Source organism: Mustela nigripes, chromosome 3, assembly GCF_022355385.1.
Source record: "Mustela nigripes isolate SB6536 chromosome 3, MUSNIG.SB6536, whole genome shotgun sequence".
In the NCBI taxonomy this organism is placed as follows: domain Eukaryota; kingdom Metazoa; phylum Chordata; class Mammalia; order Carnivora; family Mustelidae; genus Mustela; species Mustela nigripes.
In genome coordinates, this window is record NC_081559.1 from 40,667,704 (window position 1) to 40,690,362 (window position 22,659).

At 40.9% G+C, this 22,659-nt stretch overlaps 1 protein-coding gene across 1 annotated transcript in view; it reads left to right on the forward strand.

The window, feature by feature from the left end:
* Positions 1-22,659, forward strand: part of TRPM8 (transient receptor potential cation channel subfamily M member 8) — a 77,006-nt gene that overhangs the window by 12,208 nt on the left and 42,139 nt on the right. The window contains exons 5-10 of the mRNA XM_059393765.1: positions 2,419-2,591; positions 9,047-9,221; positions 10,218-10,285; positions 12,331-12,528; positions 17,685-17,787; positions 18,882-19,000. Of these exons, the coding sequence (XP_059249748.1) occupies positions 2,419-2,591; positions 9,047-9,221; positions 10,218-10,285; positions 12,331-12,528; positions 17,685-17,787; positions 18,882-19,000 (836 nt within the window). The remainder of the gene's footprint in view (positions 1-2,418; positions 2,592-9,046; positions 9,222-10,217; positions 10,286-12,330; positions 12,529-17,684; positions 17,788-18,881; positions 19,001-22,659) is intronic.

The following is a 22,659-nucleotide window of genomic DNA, read 5'->3' on the forward strand; positions in this document are numbered from 1 at the left end:
TGAAAAATTTCAAACCTACAGAGAAGAAAGAATCATGTAAGGCACATCTTTATACCCTTCACTTAGAATCACAAATTATTAATATCTTCCCACAATTGTCTTATTACTTTCCAAAAAATAGGCACATGTTCGGATTTTAAATTTTTTATTTTTTTAAATATTTTATTTTAATTATTTATTTGACAGAGGGAGACACAGTGAGAGAGGGAACACAAGCAGAGGGAATGGGAGAGGGAGAAGCAGGCTCCCCGCGGAGCAGGGAGCCCACCGCAGGGAGCCCATCCTAGGACCCTAGGATCATGACCTGAGCCACAGGCAGACGCTTAACAACTGAGCCACCTAGGCACCCCCACATGTTAGGATTTTTTACTCATTTGAGAGTAAACTGCAGGCATCATGACCCTTGGCTCTAAGTATGTCGGCATGAACCTCTCAAGAACAGGGATGTTCTCTCACATAACCCAGTACAATTTTCAAACCTGAGAAAGTTAGCTAACCAGTGCTATTATCTTAAAAAAAAGTCCATATTTTATTTTTGCGGATTATTTCAATATTGTCCTTTTAAGCAAACAATAAAGTACAAAACAGAAACTGCAAAACAAAAAACACCCCCAAAACCAAAACTACCCACAAACTCCCCAAACTCCCCAAACTGAAAAGCAAACAAACCAACCACCTCCTTTTTCCCCTCCTCAGTGGACTCCATTGACTTAGCTCTTCATTCTATAGCAAACTAAAGAGCTTTTTTTCATCTTGGATTGCTCTGAAGAGTTTCTTGGTCTTTCAGGCCATTTTGAAGAATATAGGCAAATTGTTTTTGCAGATGGCTCCTTCATTGGATTTGATGTTTCCTCACGATTAGATTCAGTTTATCAAAGCCTAATATTTTAAAAATGTCTTATTAAGAATACTAGTTAACTGGCAGAACATAGGACACATGTCTTATTTTATTTTTATTTTTTTTTCTTGCCCATCTTTTGTTAGATTTATTCCTGTGTATATTATTTTGTTGTTGACATCACTTTTATAAAGGTACCTTTCATTAAAAACTTTTTTTTATTGTGTTATGTTAGTCACCATGCAGTACATCATTAGTTTTTGATGCAGTGTTCCATGATTCCCTGTTTTCTTTAAACGTCAAGAATGTTGTTCCCATTAGTTCTCCCTTTCCTGACCCACCAGAGGGAGCTGCAGTAGGAGCTTACTTTGTTTTGAAACTGACCAGGTCGGCTTCCTTACTACTAAATCCTGAACACACATCGTTCATTCAGAATACTTCTTAAATGCCTACTATGTGTCAGGAATTGTTTTAAGTGCTGGGAATATAACAGGAAAAAAAAAAAAAAAAGACAAAAATCCCTGGCCTGAGTACTTCCAGTCAGATGAAGGGAAGGGCTGGTGCTGGATTTCAACAGTCTCGTGTCCTTTGTGGTGGCTTCACTTTCCCATGCCTGGTATGAAAGGGGAACATTGACAGCTAAAATTGTCTAGAGGACAGAAACTGGGTGCCGAGGGTCTGCCATTCATGTCCTGTTAGAAATGGTTGCAAGAATCGGGGAGGACAACCCTAAGGACCATGCTGCATTTACCTCAAAATATCAGAAGGGCATTTATGGGTGAGGTGACTTACTTTGTTCCTTATCACTGAAGACAGTAGTAAATTACAGAATGGAGACAAATAGTGAGCAAAGGGACTTTCTAATAACTGGGGGAGAGGGCCGCCTAGAGACTCTAAGGCCTTCCATCACAAGAGCTAATCAAGACTTGCCAGTGACCATCCTCAGGCTGGATTCCTGCCTGGGTAGTACATTAGATCTGGGTGGCTTCCAACTTTAGATTCTATTATTATGCTAAATAATATTTTATAAGTATTTTCTTTACTTCATTTCTGAAAAAAAAAATGTGCAAAACCCTTGACATTGTGATGATCATCAAATGTAAACCTTAAAATACCAGTGTGCAAAATTGTGTAATTATAAAGTAAAGCTACATGGTAGGCACCAGGGTCATGGCCCCAGGGTAGGAGTCTGGGAGCAGAGTGCTGGCTTTTCATGGCAGCCCTGCCTTGACTTACTCTCAAGCTCCAGCCTGGCATTTATTATCCATAACAGGATTTACCTGCAAGGCTGGGTAAGGATATAGATTCCCTGGCTCCACCCCCAGAGGATCTGATGATTTAGATCAAGAGTGGGGCCCAGAATTTGGATCCTTTTAAAACCAACATCTCTTAGAAATGCCTCTAGAGATCCTCTTCTCCTTCCTCTTCATAGGTTCCTCAACAAAGCCCATTGCAAGGGGTGGCTCGCAGTGCCTTGTCCTGGTGCTCACATGGTGGGGACTTCTTCAGGGGTCCATGAGCACAGGATGGGAACCTTACTCAGAGCCAGCTGAGCATTTGCTCTCCTCCCTCTTTGACAGGCGCCTGGATTCTCACTGGAGGCACCCATTATGGCCTGATGAAGTACATTGGGGAGGTGGTGAGAGACAACACCATCAGCAGGAATTCAGAGGAGAACATCGTTGCCATTGGCATAGCAGCTTGGGGCATGGTCTCCAACAGGGACACCCTCCTCAGGAATTGTGATGCTGAGGTATGTGACAGGAAGAGGGATGGGACAGGAGGAGGTCTGTGAAGAGAAAAACCATGGCGTGGGGCTCTGGTCTGAACATTGTGGCTCTGAGATGGGGACAAGCTCATAGGGAACTTAACTTTACAAGGAGCACCTTTGGGACAGACAATTAAGAACAAGGTTGACACGGGTACCTGGGTGGTACAGTCGGTTAAGCTTCCGACTTTTGATTTTGGTTCAGGTCATGATCTCAGGGTCATGAGATTGAGCCTTGCCTCTGGCTCTTTGTCTGTCTCCCTCTCCCTCTATCCTGTGCCCCCACCCCCGGCCAATGCATTCTCTCTCTTTCTAAAAAACAACGATAACAACCTCCCCCAAATACCAGCAACAAAACCAACAAAAACCCCCCAAAATCAAAAACTCTCCCCAAAAGAACAAAAACCAACCCAACAAAAAGAGTGACATGATCAAAGAAGTCCTGTGAAAGAGTTACTAAAAGGTGTGTTTTGTTTATTAAAATTCTTCTTGACATTATTGTATCGAAGTCAGATTCTTTATTCATTATAAACATGACTTGAGTCTGTCCCAACAGGGCTCAAGCCTTGGGCACCATATCTTTATTGCTTGGCCACACTCACAAGAATTGCTGGGAATGCTGGTTAATTTGGCTTTAAGAGAGCTATGAATAGTTTTCTCCTTAAAGTTTCCTATGAGCATATTTAGAAAGGAATCAACCCACATTTCATGGTATAAATGCAAGGTAGATACATGAGGATTTTTAGCAAGTGTAGAATTTTAACCCACTGAGCCACCCAGGCACCCCGCAAGTGTAGAATTTTGAAAACAGCGCTTCTAGTGAATTGAAAACCTCCTTAAACAATAGGTGATGTCTATCTAGAAGCTTTGGACCAGATGCTCAGAAATCCCAGTTTACTCTACACCTTCTTCCACCTGGGACTCTATGGAAGTTTAGGTGGTAAATGTTCAGGATTTTTAGAATTATTCTGGTTCTTTTTACTTTCTATCTTTATTTTAGAAGATTTTATTTATTTATTTAGAGCAAGTGAGCATGCATGAGCAGGGGGAGGGGCAGAGAGAGAGGCAGAGAGAGAGTATCAAGCATAGTCCACACGGTGCATGGAGCCAGATGCAGGGCTCAATCTCATGACCCAGAGATCATAACCTGAGCTGAAATCAAGAGTAAGATACTTAAATGACTGAGCCACCCAGGTGCTCCCGGGTCTTTAAAAAAAAAATTTTTTTTTTAAATTTTATTCATTTACTTGATAGAGACAGATCACAAATAGGCAGAGAGGCAGGAGGAGAGAGAGGGAAGCAGGCTCCCTGCTGAGCAGAGAGCCTGATGTGGGGCTCCATCTCAGGACCCTGAGATCAGGACCTGAGCTGAAGGCAGAGGCTTAAACCCACTGAGCCACCCAGGCTCCCCTTTTTAAAATTTTTTTAAAAAATGATATTACTTTTGTGCCTGATAACATTTCTGAGGTATGTAAGGGGCATAGGAGAGTATGGAGCCATTTCCAAGCATCTCCCAGGAGGCAGCAAGGTGGGGTGGGAGGAGGAGGGCTTTGCAGAGAGAGTAGACTGGGTGTGAGGAACTTTCCTAGCTTTGTAGTTTAGAGTGAGTCTGAATTTTTATAAAAAATAAACTTGTATTATTATGGGATTGTGCAGAGTGAATTGTAGATTTTGTTGTTGTTTCTAGATGCTCAGCCAGGGGTAGCAAAATCATCTCCCATCAAATGTCAACTTCAGGGGTCAGAATGGCCTGGGTTAGGATTCTGAGGACAGGGGCAGGCTGGGTGGGAAAGAATGTAGTGTTTATCTCTTAGCCATGTTTGTACTGGGCATTGGCTTAGTGTTGTATAATCACCATTGCTGTGTGGATACATTCCATATATGAATTCATAGAGTCACAAGAACAACCCTATAAGGTAGGTACTTCCCCCTTGCTGGATTGGAATAGCAACAACAAGAGACTTCAGTATTTCTCTGATGGCATCCTCTATCAATAAGTAAAATGTGAAATGATTATGTAAAGATTAAATGGAGAGTTCTAATCACTTGGAAATTAAGAAGAAAACAAATAAACAACATCTTGCTAAATAACTGTTGGTTCAAAAATGAACTTTCAGGGCGCCTGGGTGGCTCAGTTGGTTGGACGACTGCCTTCAGCTCAGGTCATGATCCCAGAGTTCCGGGATCGAGTCCTGCATTGGGCTCCCAGCTCCATGGGGAGTCTGCTTCTCCCTCTGACCTTCTCCTTGCTCATGCTTTCTCTCACTGTCTCTTTCTCAAATATATAAATAAAATCTTTAAAAAAAAAGTGAACTTTCAAAAATATAATCACGGATCACTTAGAAAGGAATGCAAATGACCAAATGGCCAAAGCTGCACTCAGAGTGGAATGCATAGTCCTATAACACTTATTAGCAAAAATCAAGAAAATAATTCAATAATAATTGAATAATATCTGACATTATTTAGTCTTCACAACAATGAAGAGCTATAATGAAGTGCTCTCATTACAGAGGAGAAAACTAAGTCATAAAGAAAGTAAGAAGTTTTCTTTATTCACATGGCTTGTAAGTGCCAGAGCCATGGTTCAGTCTTTTAGCTACCACAGTGTTCAAATTAATAGGTTTGAAAATAACACCACTAACAACCCTTGAGAAGGAGGAAAACAATAATATTCCATCAGAAATAAATTAATTAGAAAGAAAAAATAGGAAGAATAGAACTCTTATTTATTCTCTGAAATAATTTTGACAATTTAAGGAATAAATAGAACTAAATCAAATAGAATAATCTAAATCAAATATAATAAAAATATTGGGAAAAATTTTACAGATGCAACATACAACTGTATGTCAATACATTTGAAAATCTCATGGAATTTTATATTTTTCTGTAAAACCATAATTTCCAAAAAATGATTCAACAAGAACTATAAAATCTGATTAAAAGAATTATCAGTGAATGAGCTTAAAGTTTAGGGAAATAAAAATCTTTACAATTTCTCTGGGCTAGATGATTTCACCCAGAAAATTTAAAAAAATCTGTTAAGAGTTAAGTTAGGGGCACCTGGGTGGCTCAGTTGTTTAGCATCTGCCTTTGGCTCAGGTCATGATCCCAGGGTCCTGGAATTGAGCCCTGCATTGGGCTCTCTGTTCGGTGGGGAAACTGCTTCTCCCTCTCCCACTCCTTCTGCTTATGTTTCCCTCTCTCATTCTATTTATTTGTCTGTCAAATAAATAAAATCTTAAAAAAAGAGTTAATTTAAAATATGGTTGTAGTCTCCAACACATATAGAAGCATGAGATCCTCATAAATTTCTGCAGAAAGATCAAATCTGTACCCTTTCTGGAAAACCATTTCAAATTTGTATTAATCACTTCTCGGCCTTTAGGCTAAGATCAAGTGCAAAATTTGTATCAAGTGTATGAAGACTGTTCATACCATACTTATAAATATCACTAGAGCATTTAATATTTAATATTTAGACAAACACTGTTTAAAACATTTCTAATAATATCAAGAATTAACATAAGCCTAAATATCTAGTAATATCAAGAATAGAGGGATCTTTAGGTAGCTTACTGTGTAAAGAGAAAGAAATTTGTGCTAAATAATATTTGCAAAGATTTTCTGATAATATAGAAAATATTTGCAGTTTTAAGTAGAAAATTATGAAAACAATGTAAATTAATCTATATGTCTAGGAAAGACATAAGTGCACTAAAATCTTGATGATTATCACTGAGTTGTGGAATTAAGCATGATTTTATTTTTTCTCATTCTTTTCTGTATTTTCCATGTTTCCTACAATGAGTATGTATTATTTTTAGATATTCAAATTATAACACTAGTTTTTATTCCTTTTACAAGTCTGCTCATGATACTTTGGTGAGTTAGGGTAGTCTACTAGCAAACCCATATGATTTTGTGGTCAACTCTTTTGTTTCTTTTCTGTCTTCCCTGGAAAACAGTGCTTGGTCTTTTGCACAAGTTGAACCCAGTAATTGTTTGCAATAACTTTGTTGGCCATATCTTCCCATGTGGTTTCTATTCATGGCTTCGTTACAAACCCCACTACTAGTAGATGGGCTCTACCAGAACCCAGATTTAGCTGAACTGAAACAATACCAGGTACTGAAGTTTTATTCATTTGGAGTCTGTGTTACACTGTCAGAAGTATTGTTGCATTACATATACACAAAAAAAGAGCTCATGCCTCTACCATTGTTGTTATCTAAACTTTAAATCCCTTTGTCAAAGTACAACCACATATGGGTGCCTGGATGACTCTGCCATTAAGTCTCTGCTTTCAGCTCAGGTATCAAGTGTATGAAGACTCTTGTGGTCCTGGAATCAAGCCCTGCACTGGGCTCTGTGCTCAATGGAAAGTCTTCTCTCTCTCCTTCTGCCTGCCGCTCCCACTGCTTGTGCTTTCTCTCTATCGAATAAATAAAATCTTTAAAAAAAAAAGTACAACCACAAGACAAAACAGCACAAAAAAATGAGTGTGAAATTTTTATTGTCACACTCATTGAGTGAGGTCATATTAAAACCCAAAACTGATGCAGGAAAATTGAAATAATTGGAATATTAAGTCTTCTTCCAGTGATAGGATATATCCCTCACTTTATGCTAGTCTGTATCTTTGAGGAAAATTTTACAGTTTTTCTCACTAGGACCTACATATTTCTTCTTAATATCGTTTCTAGAGATAATGGATTTTTGTTATTATTGTGAATGGGGTGTTTATTCAGTGTCACTTTGGAAGTGATTTTCATGAAGAAAGGATTTATTTGTTGTTTTGAGTCAAATGTTTTGAACTCTTTTTTTTTTTATTCTAATAGTTTTTTAGTAGATTCATTCGGTAGTCTGTGTTTGCAACGATATCACTGATAAATAGTGTTACTTTTAAACACAACTTTTCCATTTAATTATATCTTGCATTTTTTGCCTGGGCTAAAATGTTCAGACTAATGTTAAATAACGGTGATGATAACAGGTATCCCAATGGCATCCAAAATACTTGGTATCATAGTGGTAGGAATGAGACTAGTATTTTTACTGTAGACAGAATTTGGTGAAAGCTTCAATAACATTATTTTAAGAAGGTACCATAAGGCATTATCCTTTTATTTTTAGTTTATAATTTTTCTTTTTAAATTGAGAATGAACATTGAGTACCAAATATCTTTTCGCATCTGTTGGGTTGCTATTTTTTCCCCTTTAATCCATAATCTAACGGACAGAGCTCTGGAAACAGTGTTACTTATTCCTTAATAAACTAATTAAACTGAATTTAAATAGCCAATATTAGGAGTTTTATATCCTCATTCATTAGAAAGCATGGTATTTGGCTTTTCCTTTTGTGATTCTTTCCTTGTTAAGGTTTTAGAATTTGTGTCTGTAAAAGTGTAAGTGGAGTAGGAATGTTTTGTTTCAAGAAGGTTTGTAGGGCTCCTCTGTAATTGCCTGGATGCCTGTCTTGCCAATATTATCCTATCTTTCATTTCCAGGACTCTCCTGAGTAGAGCTCCTGGCTGGGTGAGGACCACTTTGAGAAGAGAACTGTAACATTTGAAATTTTTTTTCATTCTTCCTTTGTTCTGATTGAACATATATACCATTAATAGAGTCAGTAACCTTCTTCTCCTCATTGAATTTTCAACTTGACTTGTATTCTTAGAATTCAGTTTGAACATCTTTTAATGTAGCCCTAATCCTTTAAGAACGAAACACCTTTGAATGGGACACAGGGGACCAGAGCTTCTTTGTTTATGCCCCCCACCAGCTATTGTTTATTCTATGGCATTAAGTGTTAGGACAAGTATCTGTTTAATTGTTTCTTTTTCTGGTCCTATAACTATGGACTTCTAAAGAGCAGAGATCCCATCTTGTTCACTTTCTAATTCATAAACCCTGGCAAAAGTCTTGGCATATGATAGCAAATATATATGTGTTTATGTCAGTCTTCCTCCACCTGCATCTACACACACACAAATATAAGTCTGTGTATGTATGTGTGTGTATGTGTATAAAACTACATGTACACACATGTGTGTGTATCTGGATACACACACATACATACATTAACATACATACACACATACTTCCTTGAATGCTATCTGTTTCAATGAATTTATACAAATGAGCACAGGGCAATGGAATAAGAACTGAATTGGGAATCTGATCCTTACACTGTCACTGGCCATTTATGACAATGGGCAGGTGACCCAACCATTCTGAACCTTCAATTCTTCATACTTAAAATGACATCCTGTACTATAAGACCTCTAAGACCCTTCCAAAAACTTAGGACTTTGGGAGGAGGCATCAATATATTTGAACCTGATGGGTTAGCCTTCATAATAACATATAAAAATATTATCATGCATGTTGGCCAACAAATAAATCTCAAAAACAAGATTCTCTGTGCTTTTCAGGGATATTTCTCAGCTCAGTACATAATGGATGACTTCAAGAGAGACCCTCTCTATATCCTGGACAACAATCACACTCATCTGCTGCTCGTGGACAACGGGTGCCATGGACATCCTACAGTTGAAGCAAAACTTCGGAATCAGCTGGAGAAGTACATTTCTGAGCGCACTATTCAAGGTCAGGATTCAGAAAATGGATCTTAGACCTAGTATCAAGAGCAGTAGCAGCAGCACCAACAATGGTAGCCACCACTCATTAAGTGAAGCATGGTGAACCCAATTAGGTGTCCTGTTGCCAGAGAGGTGCTGTTATTTCTCTTCTTTCTTTGACATCCTAGGACCATTTCTGCCAACGTGTGGGAGCATAAATGCTGCCTTGTTGCACTCTGGTTTGTCAGTACAGAAAACCTGCTGTCTATTCTTCTGCTAGACAACGTTCAAGAACAAATAAAATCCACACTGGCAAATCTGAGCCTATGAAGCAATGTAATTAGCTAGGGTAAAAATGATAAAAACCAACCCATTAGGTCAACAGTTGGATGGGTTATGTGTTTGAATCCTGGTTATTTTTATATAGTGGAACCATTTAAAATATTGGTTTCAAGGGAAGAATGTAGCAGTTGAGTGAAAGCCTTTATCTGGTATGGGAAGTGACATATTCTCTCTCTTCACCACTGTTGAAGATACGTCTTATTATGGAACAAGAGTACCTCACAAGGTAGTGATAGACTCCATAACAGGGATATATTGGAGAAGTTTTCAACATCTTTTTCCTTTTTCAGTGGGGCATACATGAAGGAAGGCATTTATATATGTAATACTCTTTCTTGAGAGAATACTTAGTTATGCAAGTTTGCCACCCACTCAAGAAAGCATAGGATTTTGCAAATTAGCAAGAGTGTATTATAAGGATAAACTTGAACCTGGTCTAATATTAGTAAAAGTAAATTATTCACAGCCTTTAGCATTTTAAATATCAGTAACAAATTACAACATGACATATGTCATACTGGTTTGGGGTGCAGAGACACATCTGTCAAGATCAATGGGGGGATTTCAATTCTGAGATCTGCAGTCATCACCCCACACCCTGGGAACAAAAGCTCCTGGTATCTTGAGATAGATGAATATTTCTAATGAGTCCAGAGTCAGTTTTATGTTCTATGCCTTATAGATTCCAACTATGGTGGCAAGATCCCCATTGTGTGTTTCGCCCAAGGAGGTGGCAAAGAGACTTTGAAGGTGAGTCTTGGTTTGGTTTTCTAGAAAATTGATCAACAAACTAACCCAACAAATTTGCTTTGGAGTTCATGTTGATCTAATCTGACTAATTTCTTTTACTATTGCAAGTAAGTAGTAGTATTTTCACCACACAATGTTCCCTAGCAGTCCAGAGGAGACTTTGCAAGAACATGAATAGCTTATATACCTAATATTGGCTTTGACCATCAGCCCACCAAAGAGAAGAGTTGATCTTAACTCATAAAACTACAGATCATAACCAGCATATATATCGGAAAATCATGGCCACCCCGTCTGCATGGAGATGATCTGTGATCACACACAGAGAGGCTACTCTCAGATGGGTTTCCCAGACCACTGAAGGTCCAACCACACACTTCCTGAGCCTGCAAGGACTTCACCCATAAGAAGGAACCCCGAGTCCTAAGCGACTCTGGGATCATAGAAATCTTCCTGGACCGTTCTGTAACTCCAGTGTTGAGCAGTGGAGGAGAATTCTGCTCCCCGCTCCATCTGTGTTACTCAGATGTTTCTGAGTTCCTCTTATCACCAGCCAGGCTCCTGCTTGACCTTTCAGAAGGTATCAGTGTGATTGCATACTTGTTGGTATTTGAAGGCATGCACACCATATTGAAGATCTCACTGTTTTAGCAATAAGACATCACAAAATTTTGATTTTTAACTCCTTCTTTTAATTAATTGCCATGTTCATTTGCCTATCCCCTTGTATCCTCTATCCTGTGTATCACGATTCTTGGTCCTCTCCACTCCCTCCCAGAGTCTCCTTCTAGAGTTACAAGTAATTCCCAGTGAAGTTATTTGGACTCCTAATCTAGCACTTTGTTTATCCTTTTATATAACAATGGCCTTTCATTCATTCATTCACTCACACATATTTATGGAGCACCTGCTGTGAGATGTCCTGCTGAGACCATTGTTAAATGAAAGTTTTCAGGGAAAGACTTTTCAGGGAAAAATTAAAGATTTTTAAAAAAATTGTCAGCGCATGAATCCTTGAAGAGCAGAAGAGGAAGAGAGGAGGAGGGATGGAGAGAAAGGAATTGAAAGATGGTTATGCTTACTAGCTCTCTTTCAAATTTTTGATTTGGAATTCTCTGATTTCCAGAGAACCACTGTGGGCCCAGGCACTGTAGTTCTGTGGCATTCCCCTCAAATGACTGTGCGGCCAGTAACCACATCCAGGACAGGGGATGGGAGAGGGGAGGGACAGCTTCCTGTCTGATCATCTTATTCTGGCCCCAGTATGTGGACACACCGGTCTCTGGGGCAGGCAGTGGGGTGCAGAGCTGGAAAAACCCCTCAACTCGCCAGGGTGAGACACCAGACACTCTATGGGCGACATGTCCTCCAGGAAGGCGTTCAGTCTCTGCTAAGGATAGGGGCTCCTTAGTTTCTTCTGTGCATGTAGATCACTGTGTCTTGCTGTTAAGTGATTTAAAATTCTTAAGACTTAGAATAGCTTCTGTAGTTTTGTAAAGGAAATAATAAAAATGTGGTGTGTATATATCTGGGAAACAAATTTAATTTTATTCTCTTTTCATAAAAAGGGCAAGGAAAATTATTTGGGAATTATAAGGGATATACATGTCAACATATGTGGCTACTGCTTTGAAGGTATTTTCATACCTTAAAAGTATGAATACTGATAACCTCTGTCAGATAAGCTGTCAACAATAATATTGAATACCATTTTTAGGACTTGTCATGCATATCTATGATGTCAGTATTTGGAATGATCAATTTTGTATATATTGATATTTTAAGCACTTTTTATGGAGAACTTAAGCTCATCACATGTGTCCTTATTATAAGAATTAGTATTAGCACAGGCTATAATACAACTGGCTTATGTTGCTCATTCATAGACAGTTGCAAAAATTTGGTTTGCTTCTGATTCATATAAAACCCCAAAAGGAAAAGCGCAGAGATGTGTCAAGGTGTGTGGTTGACCAGCCTGGTTCTGGTGCGTTCCACTGGTCATCAGTGTGTCTTCAGTCTGGCCAACTCTGTCTCCCTTCTCCCAGGCCATCAACACCTCCATCAAAAGTAAAATCCCCTGTGTGGTGGTGGAGGGCTCAGGGCAGATTGCAGACGTGATTGCGAGCCTGGTGGAGGTGGAGGATGCCCTGACGTCATCCGTGGTCAAGGAGAAGCTGGTGCGCTTCTTACCCCGCACGGTGTCCCGGCTGCCCGAGGAGGAGACTGAGAGTTGGATCAAATGGGTGAGCTATAGGAGGCTTCTGGGGGCTGAGAAGAAGATAGCCAAGTTCATGGGGAAGGCGGAAGGGTTAAGAGTTCAACTGTGCTAGAGTTACAGCTCTTTTGTCCATTCTTAGCGACACTGAAGCGATACTCTGGCCCAAAGTAGGTTTCTTGTTGGACATTGCAGCTCATGTAAGTTAAATAACTCGCCAAGTCTCCATACCTGGTGGGGGGTAGCATTGAGGGTTCAAACTCAGACCTGTTTGCAAAGCTGGTAATCCTTTTATACCATGACTTCAACAAACGTTTAGCTTCTGAATATGTCAGTGAAGCAGAGGAAGGAGATTCTTGGCAATGTTTTACAACTGCAGATGCTAAATGGAGTCTACATCCATTGGAGAAGTAGTTACTACAGAATAATTGCCTTTCTAAATTCACTGGCCCAAGATTTAACTCAGAATCTCTCACCTTTCTCATCAGATCATGTAAGAAACTGGACTTATCAGAATCTCTATTACACTTCTTATGGCTAAGCCTATAGAAAACTATGTTGACATGGTACCATAGCTTCTAACTACTCTGTTTTGTGAATGCTGTTGACTTGAACTGACTTCCACTTCCTTCACTGCTCAGTTCATTAGAAAGCCCACGTTAGTATCAGTGGGTGTGTTTCCATCAGCTCATTCTAGAATGGCCTTCGATGTTTGGGTATTTCTTAGGAGTATGTGCTGCCATTTGGGAATTTTTGGAGAAAGAAAATAACAGACTAGAGACAATGGGAGAGTTATTTAAGTCATAGAGCCCATTTTGTCATGAGAGTTCAAGGTTGAATATATTATAAAAAATATTCTTTTTTTTAAAGGTTTTTTTTATTTATTTGACATACAGAGATCACAAGTAGGCAGAGAGGCAGGCAGAGAGAGAGGAAGGGAAGCAGGCTCCCTGCTGAGCAGAGAGCCCAATGCAGGACTCGATCCCAGGACCCCGAGATCATGACCTGAGCCCAAGGCAGTGGCTTAACACACTGAGCCACCCAGGCGCCCCTATAAAAAATATTCTTTAACTAGACTGGCACTTTGACAGTATTTAGTTGTGAAAGCACCTCAAAATGTCCAGTGCAGCAAACTGAAACCCTGGTATAGGATAGTCTTGTTCGTGGTAGCCTCTGCCATTGTTTAAGGCAAGCCTGGATGAACCAAAGCCTTGTAAATAATGAGGAAAATCAACCCAGTCTTCTAGGCCACTCAGTTCTCTAGCCAATAAACACACAGTGGGGACTCTACTGGTCTTAATTAACTTCAGATGAATGGACAGTTAGCTGATACTCCGGGTGAGGTGCAGTGGGGTTGAAGTGATCATGAAGGAAGTTCTTCCTGGATTAAGCCTTATTACCTAGAATTTAGAATTTAAAAATTCGGATGCATCTTTTTCCAGAGTCAGTGTTGGTGCTAAATGATGGCCTGCCCCACATATGCTTATATGATATTCCTACTCGAATAATTGCATTTTCCAGATTTTACTAAAAATGTAAAGTTGGGGGTTTTATATGGAAGTTCACTCTAGGATTTTCTTGTATCTTGGTCAAGTCCAGTTGAAGGACAGACACAAGAATCAGGCAAATAGAGATCAGATTTTATCAGCTTCATTGAGGATGAAGGCAAAGTTGACAGATGTGGCTTAGGGGTATAGTCATAATGAGCTTCCTTGTGCTGAGCCCCAGAATGAGACAGACGAGCCCACCCAGACAGAGGCAGCCATGGATAGAGACTGCCTCCCCCGAGGCTAGGTATGTGGCTAATAGCAGACCAGAGCACTAACACTCTGCAAGGAGCAGATCCCACTGAAGAAGCAGTAAAGGGCTGGCTGGCCAGGCAAAGTGAAAGCTACCAGTTAGACATGTCACTCACCCACCCTAAGTAGGAGGAAGTGAAAGGGTGGAGGATATCAAGGGGCTTGGTTCGGGTGGAGGCTGCTCTGCATGGAAATATGTGGATAAGAAATAGGAGTCCTTCCTCCCCAAAGTGGTATACAGTTTTGATTCTCCACATACGGACACCAATTCCAGACATATCAGCAGAGAATCCAGAGACATTGTGTGTTGAGCACTGTGCTCAAGGTGCTTTCCCGCGATGTATGGGAGGAATTCAGTGGTTGGTTCAAGGAGACCCATAGAAGAAGAAATAGACAACTCTTAACTTACCCACCCAGGATGGCCCTGAGTCCTCTCCAGTGGCTTTCCTCTCACTCATGCAAGTTGGCTTGAAGAATCTGAGTCAGGTCATGTCCAAAGAACAGAGACCATCTAATGGGTCCCCTTATGAGGGATTTTGATTTCTGATTTCAGAAAACTATTATAGAAATCTGGAACAGGCTAAAAATCAGATGCATTTCACTTATCCTTTCTGGGATTTATACCTCATTCATAGTCATATCTAATATGCTAATGATCCATCATAATTATAATCACGTCAGAAGACATTGATTAATAATAAAAATTCGTCTGGCACTTTAATTATGCACTTATATGAAGGTTTGCAATTGGTACAGATTTTCCAAAAGACCAAGCTCAAGAGAAGAATTATTAATTAATGAATGTATATATCCAGTCAGATATTAATTGAGTACCCCCCCAAGGCTAATTATGGGTGATTTCACTTATCTTCTGGACAACCAACCTCAAACTCTGAACTCACGGTTTCTTGACCTTTCCAGGGAACCCAGTTTATCTCTCCACTGGGATTATGCTTTCTCTTTCTACTAGTTCACCCAAAGTTGTTAAACCTGTGCCTAGTCCTCACCTTCTCAAGAACTTGAACCTTCCGTAGTATCCCAACCTATCAGTCAGCCTAGATACCATTCATTTATGTCAAACTGTTTCATCTACTCATTTATTCAGTTGATATTTATTGAGCATATATCATATGCCAGGTTCTGGGATAAGCATTTCAGAAAGAACAGTATACATGATAGGAAGAGTCCTGTCCTCATAGAGAAAACAGAAATGGAAAAAAAAAGTTTAAGTTGAATGATTACAGTATATAGCATCATATAATATCAAACTGAAATGAGTATGCTAAAGAAAGGTAGCATGGATTCTGAAGGTATTCTCAGAGGAGGTGATGTGGGATCTGAAGGCTGTGTAGTCAGTGGGGTGAAAACTGGGATTGTAATATTGAGAACAGCATGTGCAAAGGTCCTGAGGTGTGAGGCAAGCATGGCCTACCTGAGGCCCTGGAATAAGTCAGTGAAGGTAGAAGTTTTTGAATGAAAGCTGGAGAGCTTATGAGGGGCCAGGCCAGGCAGCTGTTTGAACACTGTTTTGAGATTTGGGTCTTGTTTAAATGGAATGGGAAGTCACTAAAAGGTTGAAACAGAATGAAGATGTGGTGAGTTGTGTTCAGGAAAACTCATGCTGGCTGCAGTGCAGGGATAGGGCTGAAGGAGGAAAGAGGGAGGTTTCAGGGTGGAGACCAGATAGGGTTCCCCAAAGCTGTCCCTGGGTCTCATCAGTTCACTCTGTATCCATGTTCACTTTCTCCTTCTTCCTTTTTGTTTGGAAGGAAAACCTCATCTGTGCTGCCCACCCTCACTTGTGCCCAGACTCTTGGGACATGGACCCCTCTTACCAGTCATTCCTTCCCTTCCTTTCCTTCTTCTCTCCACACCTCCCCTCCCCTCTCCTTTTCCTTTCCCTTTCCTTTCTTCTTCTTCTTCTTTTTTTTTTTTTTTAAATAAAGATTTTATTTATTTATTTGAGAGACAGAGTGAGGGAGAGAGCATGGGCACAAGTGCAGGGGAGGAGTAGAGAGACACTGCTGAGCAGGGAGCCTGATGTGGGGTTGGATGCAGGGCTGGATGCTGCTTGATGCTAGGCTGGAGCCCAGGACCCCAGGCGCAGCTTTAGCCAAACACAGAATGCTTGACTGACTAAGCCACCAGGCGCCCCACCACCCGCTGCCTGTCATTTCTAGTTGGACCCCTTTCCTTCTGCTTGAGCTAGGGCTGCCCACATGCAGAGAGGACCCTTCCCTTCACACCCCCTCCCGCTGCCCTCAGTGTGCAGCCTGTGGTTTTCCTTTATTTCCTGGTCACTCCTGGACTCTGCATCCACGAACGAAAGTCTCCAGCTCCGCCTTCCCAGGAGAATGCAGACGGAATGGTCCCTCCTAACATTCAAATCCAAGGTCTTATCTGTTGCATGGCTTCCCGGCTTCCACCCTCCCACCTTGGCCCAAGACCTCTGTCCCCCTGCCCAGGCGAGACTCTCCATAGTTCCAGATCCTTGTTTTCAAATGTTGCAGAGCCCCTATCCCCGACCTGGAGCCCAGTTAACCAAAACCAGGCTGGCTTCCTCCTCTAGAGGAGCTCTGTCTCAGTAAGCTCTGGCCAAGCTCAACGACATCTGAAGCCTTGGGATCGGGTTTTAAAATGAAATATTAAAGAAATTTCACAAAGAATAACAAGTTCCTTATTTCTTTATCTAGTCACCAAGTCCTCTTGGCTATTGTTTGCACTGGAATTCTCCTTCCTACGGGTTAAGCCCTCCTGACCACACTTGGATGGTTTCTGTGGCTTTCTGTTGTTCTTTTCTCCTTTATTCACTCATGTCACACGTGTGTGCATGTGTACACACACACACTCATGCACTCTCACTCATGCACACACATACATAAGCACACTCACTCATGCACACACACATGCATCCTCACACATGCACACTCTCCCATTCACATGCACACTCACACTCAAACACGCATAGTCACAATGCACACACACATATGCATGCACATACTCATACATGCACAACTCACATACATATGCACACTCGCACACTTGCACACACACACTCACACACACTCACTCACACATGCTCACACACATGCACTTACACTCACCCTAGTCCCTGAGTCTCAGCTCTTCAATAGGAACTTTTTCTCATGTGTTGCACTTGTTCAACCAGTACTTTGTTCTCGTTGTGGCTAAGGACTTATTATTCCAATTCAGAGCTTAGGTGTTATGGGCACAGGCACCGTAGGTGAGGGAAGGGTGTCTGGATCACCCCTATAGGCAGTCTTCAAAAAAAGAATGGAATAAAAGGTTCTTCACCAAAAAAGAGACATTTTTGCTCCTTATGCCTGAAATCAATTGCCTAACTGTGCTCTTTAAATCTTGCCAGCTCAAAGAAATTCTCGAAAGTTCTCACCTATTAACAGTTATTAAAATGGAAGAAGCTGGGGATGAAATTGTGAGCAATGCGATTTCCTATGCTTTGTATAAAGGTGAGTAAAAATAGCTCCTCTGGAAGTTTTAGCTTTGTGTTGCTTTCTGTGGCTTCTAATGCCCTGCATTTATTTTTTGAACAGCTTTATTGAAATATAATCTCATACTTAATTTTGGTTATCACAGATTGGAAGCCAGAATAACTACTAGTGGCCTGCTGAGTTAACCTCCTTGGTTGAATGTATTTAATAGAACAAGAATTTTTATGTCATTAAAATAGTGGCCAAATCTAATCCCAGCACTCTCCAAAGTGCTGTCTGTAACAGTGTTTTAAAATTTTCATCTGAGTCTCAGGAGGTGGAAAAATGCTATGATAGGCCTTTGTCCTAGGTCTTCACATATATGTGCATCCACGCACCCACCTTCACACAAATAATTTTGCATTTAGTTTCAGGAATTTACAAGTTTCCTGAAACTTATGAATGAACCTGTTTTGAAATTCTCATCTGTGATCTTTGCAGTCTTAGAAATCCATTAAGGTGGAAGTTACCTGAAGTAAATTGATCCTTGGCAAAGACCATGTAGAGTCGAGCCACCTGATTAGTATACATAAGGTATGCAGACTAGGGTAAAGGAACTAGGAAATGTGATTTAAGCATTAACTATTTATTAGAATTATTCTTATTGCGTTTGCCAGAAATCTGGTTGTAAGTGTATTTATTAAAAAGGGATTTATTTGTAGAGATACATAGATACAGAATACATTTGCTCTGGAAAAGACATTAGAAAATTTTTATAATATGACTCATTATTTCATAGACTCAGAGTTATATAAGTCTGATACGGTCCTTGAAATGCAACATTCATGGAATTTGAATCTATGGAAAATATCAACATAGCACGATTGCACCATTAGGATATGAAATGGAAAGATATTATTATGGTTTGAGTTGATCTTCATTATATGCTTTAGGACATGCAGAATATGGACAAGAGTGAGTAAAATAAACAATATGTAGAAAAGTGGGTAAAATGACAGTTCTGAATGTCTGATTCGAAGGGAATGTGCTGAGAATCTGCCTTACAAGTGGCCATGGGATGGTTCTGACTCTTTTTTTCTGCTGAGTTGCTTTTTTCCCCTGTCCTCCTACAGCCTTTAGCACCAATGAACAAGATAAGGATAACTGGAATGGGCAGCTGAAGCTTCTGCTGGAGTGGAACCAACTGGACCTCGCTAGTGACGAGATCTTCACCAATGACCGCCGATGGGAGGTAAAAAAGCTCTCCTGGGTTAGGCCTGTGTCAGGTTTGACGCACTTCTTGCTAGGTCTTCAATACCAGATCTTGCAGAGATCTTGCAGAGTCCCCTTTGGTGCCAGCCGTCACTTTCCTCATCCGTAGTATATATAGGACATTTGCATGGACTTAGTAGGTTTGTAGTCAAGGGATTATAACAAAAGAACTCATGGAAGAAAATATCAGTCCACTAACGCCATCCAGCGTTCACAGCCCATGGTCCCAACATGAGAGGTGCCTCTCCATCTGGGTGCAGAGGTACAGATGTCCTCCTCGGAGCTGATGGGGACAACTTATGGGGACAATATGGACACGATGGCTGAAAAGGGTTTATCAGAAGTAGCTCAACTACTTCTAGTCAAGACAGTGGTGCTCATTTTGCTCCCTGCCCCATCTCCCCAGCCAACCTGTGATAAAAGGGTTGTCAGCAGTGAGATTCCTAAGGGAAAAGTAGAAGAACTTCATTGAAGACACACAGTGAATGTCTTAGAGCTAGAGACTCTAGACTCTCGGCCAGAAAATCACCTCCAGTATGGAAATTGTATTTTCTGATAAAGTTATGGTTTTTTTTTTCAGTAGACTGATTCTTTTTACTTTTAATTTGATCAGAGGTATATAGCACTGCATTTTTTAGCAGTGTCTTCTTGTGTACAGCTCAAGTAAAATCAGCCTTAGGAGCTCTGTTCAGTAGGAAGAATTACAACCTGTAACCCTGGGAGCTGTGAGGCTGTACGGTGCTTTGTCTTCTACTCTTTTAGATCAGTCTAAGTCATCAGTGGGCAGTGAAAATCTATTTAATTTTATATGCGTATGTGAAGATCAGAAAGTTCGTGTATCTCATGACATTCATTCTGAATATGAGGCTCAGGAAAACACTTTTAGGCCCATCGTTGCAGAATCAGATGAAGACTTGGTTCATATGACCACATTACCAATTTTAATAATGTAATGCAAATAAAGTAATGGTGTATGGATTTTTTTTAAAGATTTTATTTATGGTGTATGGACTTTTAAATTATTCATTCCCTTAGCAAACATTATGTTGTGTTTGGTCTTTGTGGTAGAATGAACCCTATTGCACGCCGCAAGGCTTTAGTAAGTAGAGAGAAGGTAGAATTATAAGTAGATTGAGTTAATTGATTTGTAAATTAATCCCTGTGTGTGAGATCTTCTATTTAAGTAAGGTCAGGTAGTGCAAATAAACATAAACTTAAGCATATATTGAATGGTACATCTAATTGTATTAACTCTACTGAAGATAGTTCAGTGTAAAGGGCATAATGGCTAAGAGAACAGACCGCAGACCCAGCCCCTCTGCGTGTCTTAGCCTCTGCAAGTCACTTTTCCTCTCCGTACCCCAATTTCCCTATAGGGGGTGTGTTGGAGTCAGTTCATACTGGCGTGCACGAGCTGACTGCTAAGGATTCAGAGATTTTGTGAGTCAGTTGTTAAATACAGTCACTCTAAAAAATTAAATTATATAAACTCAGAATTAAATTTTTAAATTTAAAAACAAAGGCAAGAAATAGTCAAAACGCATTACTTTCTAATTATTTTACAAAATTTGCTACTATGCATGCTCTGGAAGTTATTTATAACTGTTGTATCTTCATGCTGGAAATACCAGCCAATGAAGTAGGTTCTTCCCCAGGTCTATTCCCAATTCTGCATTCAGTGAGGTCACAGTGGTGGCTGAAAATGGGACACAGTGGGAGCATTGGCACCACAGGAATTGGCAGGTATCACAAATCAGGGCTTATGATCTTCTCCCAGAGATGCAGTTGTTAAACATGTACCCACACACCACCGCTCATCTGAGAACGGAGGTGATGGTCGTAGAATCAGGGCATTACCTTCCTGATTGGGCTGTTAGAATAATTATCAGATCATGTTTCTGAAGCACTTAGGACATTGGCACATATGAAACATTCTGTATGTATTTGTTGAAAAACAGGTAAAAGCCTTTGAAGCCATGGTGATATTTGTGTAAGCTTTCACAGCGCACGAAGCAGGTTCATGGTGTTAGCTTACTTGCCCCTCCCTTACCAACCCCTAGCAGGGATGATCTCATTCTGCTGGTTAATAACCCAGGTCTCCCTGGGTACCAGCGGATCAAGAGCTACTGATATTTTTTGGTACTCCTTCTCTGACCTCAAATCTCTGCAAAGACCTTGACCTGTGTTAGCTCTTTCACCCCGGCAAGCGCCTGTGTTATTGACGAGCAAACTGAGGCTTGGAGACAGCCTTGTTCTAGGTCACGCATGTAGGTAATGGTAGAACCAGGATCCGGAAACCAAGATGTGTCTGAATACAAAGCTTTTCTTTCTCCACATATGACAGTGGTTCCCGCCACCAAGACCGGTGGTGGCACGGGAATCACCTGGGAACTTGGGAGCAATACAAATTGTCAGACCTTATGTCAACTTGCTACAGCAGAAATTCTAAGAAGTCTCTGGCAACCTGGGCTTTAATAAGCCCTCCAGGTGACTCTGATTGAAGTTTGGGGCCCACTGCCCTGTCCAATGTGTGACCAAGAGAAAGGAAAATGATCTAGAAGGATATGCCTTGAAGACTGGGGAGAAGGTGCAGCTCCCTTCTGCCACCGTGGGGCAGCCACCCCTTTCCTTTCCTACCCCACCTGGACAACAGTGTAGGGACTTACGAGACACTTGACCATTCCTGTCTAGGCAATGTGTGATCCCCAGGAGTTTATCGTGAGGCAGAAACAGTGCTGTCCTTGGCAGAGGATATTCACCGAAAGTGGGGGTCAGGCTAGCATCAGGAGTGGAGTGGGCTGTGTGGACAGTAATGAAGAGAGAGAGAGAGAGAGAGAGAGGGAGAGAGAGAGAGAGAGAGAGTGTGTGTGTGTGTAGTAACAGGGATTTGGGGGACTAGAGACTCCAGGTCCCAGAAGCAGCTGCCCTTTGGTTCTAGATGATGGTTGTCTGTGTTGTCAGGGTTTCTGGTTTCCCCTCCTAAATCTGGATTTCAATGCTGGTGATGTGGGGATTTTTATGAACCTTCTAAGTGGTAATGTTGGCAACTGAACCCAACTCTGAGGTATATTTTGGAAGACATGAAAGCTAGTGTGGCCTGTTGCCCACTCATTTGTGTCTGAGGTAAACACTAATCATCTTTAATAAGAGTCTCAATAAGCTCCTACGGGATAGGTTTATCAGGGATCCTGGAAAGGGGAGGTAAAGATAAATAATACCCAAGTGTAACTGTCAAGGGTCCCAGTGACTGACTGCGATGTAACGTGATAGCCCTTGGCAGGGTGGTACGTGACTGGAAGGAACAGCTCCCAAGGTGCAGAGTGAACAGGCTGGCCATTGGTTCACAGTCAGTGTCTACTGTAGACTTCAGAGAGATGGGGTGAGCCCCACTGTCCCGGGTGCTTCTTGCATGCCAGGCGCTGGCATGAATTACTGACCAACATTCTCCCCGAGTAATTATCTCTTCTCTTCTCTACAGTAGCAGGAGGCCAGGTCACCTCCAAACCCACATCTGGCTGACTTCAAAGACTCTGCCTTGCCACTTCCCTGTCCATTTGAACTATGATCCAACATTGTGTCAGAGCTGAAAAGATAAAATTTATTCCCCAAAAAGGATTAAAAGAGAAATTGAAGTTACTC